We start from the raw sequence: 12915 nt of genomic DNA on the forward strand, positions 1-12915 counted from the left end.
AGAGACTGACTATAAGTGAGCAAGAGGTGTATGGGGAGTTGAGCAAACTAGATGTAATTAAGGCTGTGGGACTTGATAATATATCACCTTGTATTCTGAAGGAATGTGCCAGGGAGTTGACACCAGCCTTGACATATTTTTTAATGAGTCTTGCACTGGGTCAAGTTCCTAAGGAGGGCATGATTGTGCCACTTCATAAAGGAGGTGATAGAACTCAAGCATCAAACTATAGGCCTATCTGTATGTCAGGTGTTGTAGTTAAGTTGTTGGAGAAGCTTGTGAGAACTAGGATTCAGAATTGGGTTGACAAGGTATTATCTTTCATGGACAGCATGTATTTACTAAAGGGAGGTCATGTTTTAGTAATCTACTTATTACAATAAGGTGACTGCTTCCATGGAAAGAGGAGAAGGATACACAGTAATATACTTAGATTTCGCAAAGGCTTTTAATAGATTACTGCATGATAAGTTGATAGTCAAACTAGAGTGGATGGGGTTGGATATTAGATTGGTGCATTGGATTGAAGACTGACTACCTTATAGTATCAACAAGTTGTGTATGTGGGAGCAATATCCAGGAAAAGGAAAGTTACTAGTGGTGTGCCTTAGGGTCTGTTTTAGGGCCATTGCTGTTTAACTTGTATATTAATGATATTGGTTCCTTGCTTGATCCTTGCTAGATCATTTGTCTCTGTATTCTCTAAGAGTACAAGCTGACTTATGTGCCAGGAACTTTCGATATGCTTTCTTCTTTTCCTTCACTGCCTCTTTAACTTCCTGCATCCACCATGGAGTTTTGATTTTTCTATCCATGCAGACAACCTTTCCAGTGAACTTGCCACTGAATCTCAAAGGCTTGGTCCTGTTCTCAAACTCTTTTGTTTTTTCTTGAATAATGTTTGTGTATTTTATTCTACAGTTCTCACCTGAAAGCTGCTCAACTTTTATTCGCTTTAAAACTTTCTTACATGCTCTTCTTTTCAAAGTGAAATTCAATTTTATCTTTCTCAAGACTAAATGGTGATCTCTTCCAATTTCAAATCCTCTGTACACTCTAGTGTTCTGCGCCAGTGAGAAAACATCATTCTCAACAATAACATAGTTAATGAAACTTTTCTTATTCCTTGTGCCTTCTCAACATGTGATTTGTGCACATTTTTATGTTGGCACATTCAGTAGTATTAAGGACTTTAAACCAGACTTTTTAAGATAAAATTGAATTTCACTTTTAAAAGAAGAGCATGTGTAAGAAAGTTTTAAAGCGAATAAAAGTCGAGCAGCTTTCAGGTGAGAACCGTAGAACTGTGCCTGCATCCACATATCATTGTTCTCTGATTTCTGATGATGCCAATTTAACATTGCCAAAATATTGAAAGTATTAATTAAAATAATCAAACCTATTAAACATTTTTGATTTTGTAACTTCTCAACACAGCAAACAAACCAATAAATAATAACTAACTGGTGTCATCTCCTCAGATAAGCTTACAAATAAGCTTCTTCGAGGAAAAGGTGAGAAATTACATCTCACCCAAGATTTAAAAAAAAAATATATATATATATATTATTTATACAGGTACTCCATGAAGTCAAAAGACTCATTGCGGGAGATCAATACTATCCATTAACACAACATCTATCACACATCTCCTTAAACTTATTTACTGTTGGGGTGTTCATTACCACCTCTGGCAATCTATTCCACTCATTCACCATCCCAATAAAGAATCTTATTAACCACACTCTTAGACAACTTCCAAGTATATGACCCCTTGTTTTCCCCTTACTCCCATTGTATTGAAAAATTTCTTTTGTGTCAATCTTACAGAATCCCTTTGGTGACTTATAAGTTTTTATCATATTCCCTTTCCTCAACCTGTCAGCTAAGCACTGCAACCCACACACCTTCAATCTTACCTCACAGGAGCCATTCCACAAACCTGTCACAAGCTTCGTCACTCATCTCTGAATCCTCTCCACCACCTCACAGTCCCCTAGAAATGCAGGTGACTAAATCTGTGCATAGTTGACGTGTGATGGAATTCTAGTCTTATAAAGAGGGATAATAAGCTCCCTGTTTTCACTTAGCTGGCCTGTTGGCCAAGTGGTTAGCATACCCACTCTCCAACCAACAGGTCGTGGGTTCGAATCCTGCTGTGGGCATGGATGTTTGTGATTGTCTTTAGGTGGAAGATGAATTTCATTGCCCAGTATGAGACCACTTCCCTGCTTATTAGAGGCCTTAAGTGACTGAAAAAGTTCCATGTTTGGTCTCTAGAACAGGGTTTTTGGACAATGTAAAAATAAATAAAAAAATACAAAAAAAATAAAATAAATTGACAAAAATGGGCAAAAAAAATTCTTGCCCACCCACGGTACAAGTGCACTATAGGTTTAGTAATAAACTTACGTGCGTGGTAATCACATATAAAAAAAAATTGTCAGTGCGTTCTTCAACATCCAAGTAATCCTCTGAACTATTTTGCCAACTCTTGCAGTATGTCTTCTGAATTTCAAATTTCTATCCACCATCATCCCCAGATTTCTAGCCTCATCAATTTTTTTGTAATCTAGTACTATCAGTATAATATGAGTATGTAATCCTTTAATTGCAAAGTGCAATGTCATTAATTTAAATGCAATACATTTTACATTAAATTGACAACTGTTCTTCTTTGTCTGCACTGCCAATTTATTTAAATCATCCTGCAAGATATCTATATCACCTTTATCAACTATTGCTCTGCTCAGTTTTGCATCATCAGCAAACAAGCGAATATCAAATCTGCTGCTATATCATTGATTACTGATTAAAGAGTAATGATCCTAATACAGAGTCCTGGGGCACTTCACTAGTCATCTTCATTCGCATTGATTCCACTCCACCATACACCCCATTCTCTGATGTCTGCCTATGAGCCACACCCTATTCATGCCGCCAACCTCATATCTATTCCTGTTTGCTCCAACTTATGTAGTAATGTATTTGACAGAATACTGTATGAAAAGCTATGTAATGATTTTCCATGCAGTATTTGTTCATTGATATTTTTCAATATACTGAGTACCTCCAGTTTATCTACCTCAATGCTGACATCAGTCTGTGTTACCTCAGTAACTGCAAACTCACCACTTTCCTGCCATCAGCACAAAGTAAAGTTATCTTTCCATAATCATTCTTCCTCTTACTTGCTATGTAACGATAAAACTCTTTTCGATGTATTTTTGCCTGCGTAATTCATTTTCTCTCACAGTCTGATTTAGCCTTCTTTAACATACTAGCTACCCTTCTTGCTTGTGCTTTATATTGCTCATAGGCATGCTAATCACTTTTTGTTGATATTCCTTCCCCAATGCCTTCTTTTTTTTTGCAGCTCCTGCTTTATATTGCTACTCATCCATTTAATCCCTACTACTCAGTTTATCCTCTTGATCCTGGGCATGCAGTCCGATACTGCCTTGCTGAAACAATCCCTGACCACTTCCCATGCACTAATAACATTCATTCCATGTAGCTTTGTATGCAATGGCACTGCTCCAAGTTGCTTCCTAAGTTTGTCATAATTGCCAACTTTGTAGTTCTACAACAACCCTTTCTTCTCTGAAAATTCCACATGTTAAGCAACCTCCCAGGATAAGACTACACGGTTAACTTTCACCTATTGGAGGGGAAACAATCCATAACTGCTTCCTATGACACCTCTCCAAGTTGCCTCCTAAGTTCGTCATAATTGCTTGCTTTGTAGTTCCGCATAAACCCTTTCTTGGCTGAAAATTCCACATATTGAGCAACCTCCCAGGACAAGACTGCATGGTCACTTTCCTCTATTGGAGGAGAAACAAACCCTGATTGCTTCCCATGCACTAATGACATTCATTCCATGCTATGGCACTGCTCCAAGTTGTTTCCTAAGTTTGTTGTAATCATCTGCTTTGTAGTTCCCTTTCTTGACTGAAAATTCCACATGTTGAGCAACCTTCCATGACAAGACTGCATGGGCACTTTCCACTATTGGAGGTAGAGTTGCTGTTGTAGTTATAAACAGATCTTCTGATCCTCTTACCAGATCCAACACTCTCAAACCCCTAGCCCCATCTATCAGGTGCTATTTCAGGTAATTATCCCTTAGTAACTATAAATTCCATTTCCATTTTTCCATGTGCCCTTTCCTCCTTCCTATCTGTATCACCATAGTTGAAGTCTCCCATGATAATTGCTTTGCCTGCACTCATTGTGCTAATCTGTCGATGTACATCATCCATATATTCTTTTGCACCCCCAGGTCTATAGCAGCAACCAACAATATATTTATTCTATTGGCCTCTATCTCACACTAGATAGTCTCAAATGAACCATTTCCCTCAGGCCTACAATCTTCCATAACTTCTATTTTTTGTTGGTTGATATTCTTCAGCTGTCATTAATAATACCGCTCCTCCTGCCCTATTTCCTCTGTATTCTCTGAAAATGAATTATCCATTTCATTCTATCCCTGTAACTACATCATTCCCTGACAACCTGGTCTTGCTGATGTCAATATTTTTTGGCCAAGTCGAGCTGACCAATGTCCCAAACTCTTCTCCTTTATTTCTGATACATTGGGCATTTGTGTACATTTATTTCAACATCCCCTTGGGCTCACATTTACCCTTACATAATGTCATTACCTGCCCATTCATATTTAAAACCTGGGAAACTGTACCCAGCTCTTCATGATCATTCCTGCACTCATACTCATCTATCCCAAAGGTTGCTATTTTCTCACAATCATTCCTGCAGTCACATTTATTTGTCTCAGGAATGGCTAGGCACATCCTTGATTGCTTCTCCCCTAATATCTCTAGTTTTCCTGGTTTTGCACTTCCAAACTCTCACTGAACAACACATTCTCCAAGCATCTAGCTCCAAAACCATTCAACTACAGGTCCATCCAACTCACTCCACACAGCTATAAACTATGTACCATTATTCCTACAGAATCTTCTCATTGGCAGTCATGGCTCTTCTCAATTTTGTCCTATTATACCGAGGCAGAAGACTCACAATCTCTGCTTTCTTGCTCTTCATTTTTGCTTTTTCCAACAGCTCTTTCATATCCTCTCCCATTGCATATTTCTCACGTTTCAAATCATTTGCGCCTGCCAAAATAACGAACTCATTCACGTCTTTCTTCTGCAAACTTACTGCTATTGCTAACATCCTTTATCATTGCACCTGGGAAATGTGCTTTTGTCACTTTTTAATTAAGTACACCTCTTATCATTGAATCCCTATATAATACTTTCTTTTTTTTCTCCCTCCTGCTGTACCACACAGCAATCATTTCTCCAGTTGCTCGAGCTCATGTTTTGTCCTGTGAAGAAGTCCACATAAGTGTGCCATTTCTTTCCACACTGGCATCTCATCATTCACATTATTACATTTCATCATTCATTCAAATTCTCATTCATTTTTCATGCATTCACTTCTTTCATTATATGTTGTGATTTCCTAAAAAATAATAGTTATTTGAAACATCTATCATCATTTCTTTTGCAGTAGCAACTTACAGCTTATACAAGGGTGGTCTGAAAAGTTCTTGGCCTCGACCATAGATGGCAACACTATCAGCAAGATTTTTTTTTTTTCTAAGTTGGTACATCTGTCATAAACATCCATGTGAAATTGCAAGTCATTCTATCAAGTAGTTTTTTTTATACAGTTGTCTGAAGCAAAAAGTATTGTCTATATCCCTTGAAATGGATAAAATTGAGTATCATACAGTTAGAATTCTTTGTAAAAGAAGGTTTAATGGCAAAAGAAATTCATTCGAAGTTCATAAAAGTTTATGGGCACTCTTCTCCTTCGTTTTTGCCAATTAAGAAATGGGCTGCTGAGTTTAAATGTGGCCATACCAGCTTTGAAGATGATCCACATGAAGGACATCCAAAACATGTAACAACACCAGAAATCATTGATCAAGTGCACGATATGGTATTGGATGACTGGCGAGTCAAAGTGCGTGAAACTGCTGAGACTATATCTGAGGCATTTCAAAAGAATGTGTAGGATATATTTTGCATGAAGAATTGCAAATGAAAAAGCTTTCCGCAAGATGGGTGATGCGCTTGCTCACAGCAGATCAAAAACACACTCACATGAAAATGTCTGAACAGTGCTTGGAGCGTTTTAAGAAGAATAAATCTGATTTTGTGTGTCGATTTATTACTGATGAGACTTGAATTCACCATTACACACCAGAATCCAAACAGCAGTCAAAACAGTGGACAGAAGCCAGTTATTTCACCAAAGAAGACAAAGTCAGTTCCATCAGCAGGAAACGTCATGGCATCAGTGTTTTGGGATGCTAAAGGCATTTTGTTTATTAATTATCTTGAAAAGGGTAAAACAATAACTGGGGAATATTATTCCGATCTTTTAACCAGACTAGATGAAAAAGTTCGTGAGAAAAGACCCGATTTGCAGAAGAAAAAAAATCATCTTTCATCAGGACAATGCACCTGCCCACAAAAGTGTTTTGGCAATGGGAAAATTAAGGGATCTGCACCATGAATTGTTGGAACATCCACCCTATTCCCCAGATTTGGCATTCTCTGATTTCTATCTCTTCCCAGCGTTTTTCTTCGAATCAAGAGGTGATTGCAGCTGTAAATGGGTATTTTGCAGGTCTTACTGAGAACCATTACAGGGACAGGATAATGGTGCTGGAGCATCGCTGGAATAAATGTATTAGTCTTAAGGGAGATTATGTTGAAAAATAAAAATAATTTTGAAATATAAATTGATTTTTCATTGTTAGGCCAAGAACTTTTCAGACCACCCTCGTACACATCACATGTTGTAATGTAATCTTTATGTATCAGTGTGTCTTGTATGGTTACACTTAGTCAACTTTGAATTGACTCATTGTAATTTAGTGCTGCTGCTGCTGCTGAGGATTGGGTCAGTAAGTAGGCACTTTGCAGCATCTCTTTTATCATGTATTGTATTCATTTTGTATTCTTTTGAAGAAGCTAATGTTTCATCAAGAACTCATCCAGAAATTGTGTAAATTGCATGCCACAAACAAGTACTAAGTATGCTTGCATAATATCTGTCAGTTACAGTTTCTATCTGAGGTAGTGATTATGAAAAATCATGTCAGAGTAGTCAAAAACAATATCAGCATCACTTTTCTAGATGGAATGGCATGCACATTTTTTTTTTTTTTCCTGATGGAGGCATATAAGTTTGCAGGTTCCGTGTTTATTTGGAATAATTATATTCCTTCAGTAGTAGCACGTAACTTTAGGTCAAATATCTACATACCAGGATATGCTAAGATGAAGAGATTAATTATAACACCTAGATTAATAATATTTACCCACGTTGCAGGGTCCCTTGAATTCAGTAGACCACTATTCCAAGTGATGTCTAGGACTCTATACCATATGTAAATGTCTTTGTCCCATTGTATACTTAATTCCATCTTAAATATTGTTCTGATGTATTATATTTACGTCTTTATCCTGTTATCTTAGTTTTCTCTAAAATCAACATATTTATGATTAGAATCAAAATTGTTATATGATATTATATTTCATTCCAATCAACAACTTAATTATTTTGATGTAATAGTATTTCTTTTAGTCATGATTATATGCGTGATCGTCTGTATTAATTGTATATAGTTTATAGTGAGATACTGCAGCTTGTGTCTTTTTTTTTTTTGTATGCATATATGTGTATGCACCTATTGTATAATTTTAATATACGGTGGATGGACTAATAGTTGGATAATCCAGATAATTCCTAACTGTGTCATTAATTTATCTTTGTTAAATGTTTGATATAGTTGTTTTTCACTAATTTGTTGCTGAGAATCAGCTCTTGAATGGCTTACTGGTTACTATGCTGTTATTGGTATATGTTTTTGTATATTATGTATATAATTCTGAAGATAGTCCCTATATAGCAGCTAAACTATATCTTTTCATTTAATTTCATCTCATTTTATTATTATGTTTAGGCTCCAATGGCTTGTCACAGCCAGTGGCTTGATTTCATAGAAACTTAATTAATAATAATAGTCAATCCTGTCTACATATTCTGCTTTGACTGTCAAGGTGATCAATAACTCCCAAGAATTGACCAGCCCAGGTTTGCTTAGCTTCACTGATCAGACTGGTACTTTCAAACTGATCTGGCGACTGTCTGACTGAAATAATGTTGTGGTATTTTAACACTGTAGTAGAAACTGTCAATCTTTTATAACAATATTTACACTTTAAATTATGATTATGATATAAAGTTATAATAAATATGTTATTTCAGTATAACAGAGAACAATATAATTATAATAATTTTTATTTAAAAATAGCATCTTTGTGAAGCAGTTCCATCCTTATGATCACATAATGAAGTATGAATTTAAAAAAAAACTACAAGATTGTGTTTATAATATTTTGGCAGCTCTATATACTCTCCATAATTTACAGGTAAGTATTTCCCCACCCTCAAATAGATTAATAGTGTGAAATATAATTTATATTGGGCCTAAAATTTAACACAAAAAAACAAAACAAAACTTATGATAATAAGCAAAAACCCTTCAATAACAGTTGAATTAATGGAAATAAAATATCCAACAAGTGAACAAATTCAAATACCTGGGATCCTGGATAAATGAAAGTTTGGACTGTGAAATGGAGATAAGTTCAAGAATTGAAATTGCAAGAGAGTCCTTTATCAACATGAAACCCATTTTATGTAACAACGACTTAAACATTGAAATTTGAGTACAAATGAAAGTGCTATGTATGGTCAAGTTGACTATATGGAATTGAAAAATCGACGTTAAAGGCAAATACGATAAAAAAAACTGGAAGCCTTTGAAATGTGGATATTTAGAAGGAAGCTCAAGATTCCATGGACAGAAAAGGTGAAGAATGAAGAGGTACTGAGGAGAATAAATAAAAATTGAGAATTAATCTATATTGTGAAAACAAGAAAAACTGCCTACTTAGGACATCTAATGAGAAACCATAAATATGACATTCTCCAACTAATACTAGGAGGTAAAAATCAATGGAAAGAGAAAACCTGAAAGAAGAATATCATGGCTAGATAATATAAAAACAACTGGACTAAACTGAATGCAGAGCTCTTAATCAGGGCCACTAAAAACAGAAGTAAATTTCCAAAGGTGGTTGCTGAATTCCATTAGGAAATAGCACTTAACACTCTTATATACACAAATATAATAGTGTATCAAAGAAATAAATATTTATATACTTTATAATGGATACATTGTTTACAGAAATAATTAGTTTTCTAATAATCATTAGAATTTTTTATTTGACATTTTTAGTGCATCTTTTCTTTTGTCTACTAATGAGGCAAGACAATATATAACCTGCTTTTTTTAAATGTAACAGTTATATGGTAGGTGGTAGATATCTATCATTGCCCAATGAAATACCACTACCCTGGTTTTTTGTGGGACATGAAGTTTTAACTGCCATGTTTCATTTCCACAGTAGCCCCTAGTTTCTGTTCTTTCTCCCCCCCCCCCCCTTTTCTTCCCACATGCAGTGCAGGTGGGAGGAAAGGGGGGGGACAAACTTGCTAAGGCATGCCCTAGCAACTTATGTTCTAAGCTTACTAGAACATACCTTGCTATCCATGCCCAGCACACTGTTGTTAAACTAGGAAGCCTGTATCTCCTCCATTTGAGGGTACAACAGTAAAGCTGTGTCTTGGATTGTGCAGGGAGGTACTGTTCAAGGCCACAAAAGTGGCCTTGAACAGTATTCCCTGTGCACAAGTCCTTCACCTCAGCTGCATCACTGCAATATAAAAATATCTTCCAGAAAAATTATAAAAAATATATATGAAACATGCAACAAAAATTGTAACCCCCCCTCCAAAAAAGCACCAAATTTCTTTTAATAAAAATACTTCCACATCCACTTCACTGACATCTGAGGCATCACCTACTGACATAAAAACTTGATCTCCTTTTCCTAACAGAACCCTAATTGGCCCAATTAGCAGCTCACCTAGCTGTCCCAACTACATCTTGCATGATGCGTTCAAAAAGGAAGGAAGTGTGCTTTTGTCAAATCAGATATCTCTTTCTAAAGACTATTCAACCTGGAATCCATACTTTTCAATCCACTCTGGCTCAGGATTTCCTTACTTCACTTTACAACAAAGTATGGGGAGCCTTTTCTGCTCCCCTAATTCTGACGGCCATACTATTCTTTTTTGACTACTTATCACTAAAAGTTGATTTCATATAATGAAATTACCCACTTTGCGAGATTGTCTTTGTAGGAGACTTTAATGTCCATAGCACAAATTGACTCCCCTTCTCTAACTTTGCAGAACAAGCCAGAAGTCATGATCTATCACAAATAGTTAACCTACCAACTAGAATACAAGACAATCCTCATTATTCTTTCAACACTCTGAACCTTTTCTTAACCAGTTCTCATCTAATGACACTGTAGATGTCTGCTTTCTTCTTGGCAACTCTGATCATAATTTTATCCCAGTCTCCATTTCTACAGATCATTCTCCTCTTAGCCAATCTCAGCCTCTTACCCCATGGCACTACAATGGTGCCAATTCTTTTTCTATGGTTAGATTACTGTTTTTGCTCTCTTGATCCAAACATTTGCACTGAATTATAAGTCTACTAATAATCTCCTGGTCTATATGGTATTTGTCTAGTTGTGATCCAGAATTGCCACCCATCTTGTATCACCTATGTAAGCTGTCATATTTATTTGTCATCTACTCAGTAGCTTGGGAGCAAGTCTTTATTCCAATTCCTCTTACTTCTACTCTCAAAAGTGATGGAGAAGGTCATCAATAACCAAAACGTAATGACATAAATAACTGAGAAACTCACCAGAAATCTTAGCTTGAAATACCAGTTATCTATTCAAAATTAAAAAAAAAAAAAAATAAAAGAAGAAGTAAATACACTAATAAAGAGTATTGAAGTTCGAGTACATGAAAATCAGAATATTTTTTAATGACTATAACTTCATTTAGTATTAAATTAACATGCTCAGGCATCCTTTTGTGTTAAATTTTATAAAAATATGAGACCATTATTGTTTCAAACAGGACTGAACTTTGACAAATTAAGATATTTCTGACAGCAAAATTTTGACATAATTTTTATTGACTATTGCTCTATCTAATTTTGCATCATTGGCAAACAACTGAATAGTTCCTTTGAGATCATTTCCTATTCATTCATGTACAAATTAAATAGTAGTGGCCCAAGAACAGAGCCCTGCGGCACACCACTAGTCACAGACCTTCTATTGGACTCTAATTCTGAATAGACTGCTGTCTAGTATTCTTCCATCAATCACCTTCTTATTCACTTCACTAACTTTATATCCATCCCGATGTGTGCTGCAATTTACTGATTAGAATTCTATGCAGTATCCTGTCAAAAGCTTTGGCAATGTTCAGCAGGATTACTGTAAACCCATTACCTTTATCCAACTCAGCTGTCACTGTGTTACAAAAGGTGAGCAAGTTACTGAGGTATGACCTATCCTTCACTAAACCATGTTGTCCCCATATGTTATCTTGTTCCTGTCTACCCACCATCTTCTCCAATACCTTGACCATGACTCCTGAGATGCTGATTGGTCAGTAATTGGCTATCTCAGTCTTGGAGCCTCCTTTACGAATGCCAGAGCTGAGATTTAAATTAAGCAATGCGGTCAAAGGCACTGCCAGTTCACTAGCACTTTCTTGTAAAACTCAGCTGATATACGATCTAATCCCATAATTATATTCACATCAAGGTTCTGTAATATCATATGCACCTGCTTTACCTCTATTTCCATATAATCCTGTGTTTTTTTCTTGTTACACAATAACTCCACCTGGATGATATATTCTTGCAAAGTGTTCACTTTGTAATACAACTATTTCATCTGATTCAGTTACCTCCCTACCATCAGCATTCATTAAAATTATTCTGCCATAAACATTCTTCCTTTTACTTGCATACCAAAAGAACTCTTTGGGATTACCTTTGGTCTGTATCTGTAATTTCCTCTCATACTATGACTTTGTTCACTTTGTAATACTGTAAAATTTCTCGCGATTCGTTAAATTAATTAACTCATTGAGTTTGATTTTACAGAGGTTTCCAAACATATATAAAATAGAATTTTTGTGGTAATTAAATAAATGTAAGAAATTTTCTGTAAAATGCAAAAATAACTTCCATTAAGTTGTATGTAAAATGGAAAAGAGGGGATTTACAGAGATTAGAACAATGACTAAGCAAAAACAAAACGTTTGCAAAGTCTTGTAACATAAAATTATGTACCCACGATAGCCATCAAGCGGAGGGAGCCGAAGTGACGTCATCATCATGCTGGTGGATATTCCTGGAAACTATAACGTAGTAACAAAGGATTAGAGAAGATATAAAAGAGGACTGAGACTGACCAGCAGGGCTCTCAATTTTTAGGCTCTCAGTTTTTTTCCCTTCTTGGAGAACGGAGTTCCAGGTGTGTGCATGTGTGTGGAGGTGAGGCCATTATCAAATGGAGCTCCCTTTTGAATGTATGGATGTGCTAGGAGAGTGCTGCTACCCGCGGTCATAACAGAGACTTCTGCAGTTCATTTGCAGTTACCGATTGGAAATTGCAGTGGTAGTACCGATGGAAGAATCACTCTGATCTTGTCCGACAATTCCCAGAGCGAGAACTGCCACATCATCCAAGCAACGATATTTGAGGTTTTGTGCAATTGACTGAAAGGTATATGTAAAAGGCTACTGTAAGTAAGCACATTTTGTTAATGTTTTGTAAAGGTACGATTGGAATTTGTATGTGTAATGAGGATGCTTATAGGTATTTGTTAGTGAAATGTTAAATAATGAGTTGT

General features: G+C 36.0%; 1 protein-coding gene across 2 annotated transcripts in view; it reads left to right on the forward strand.

Moving 5' to 3' along the window:
- The window catches only part of LOC150094127 (IQ calmodulin-binding motif-containing protein 1-like), a 240009-nt gene that overhangs the window by 21522 nt on the left and 205572 nt on the right, over positions 1–12915 (forward strand). For both annotated transcript variants that reach the window (XM_090412272.1, XM_090412273.1), the window contains exon 3: positions 8363–8480. In XM_090412272.1, coding sequence (XP_090268398.1) covers positions 8363–8480 — 118 coding nt within the window. The remainder of the gene's footprint in view (positions 1–8362; positions 8481–12915) is intronic.

This window comes from Typopeltis vanoorti, chromosome 22 (assembly GCF_054136105.1).
Source record: "Typopeltis vanoorti isolate ZY-2024b chromosome 22, IOZ_Tvanoo_1.0, whole genome shotgun sequence".
NCBI lineage: Eukaryota > Metazoa > Arthropoda > Arachnida > Uropygi > Thelyphonidae > Typopeltis > Typopeltis vanoorti.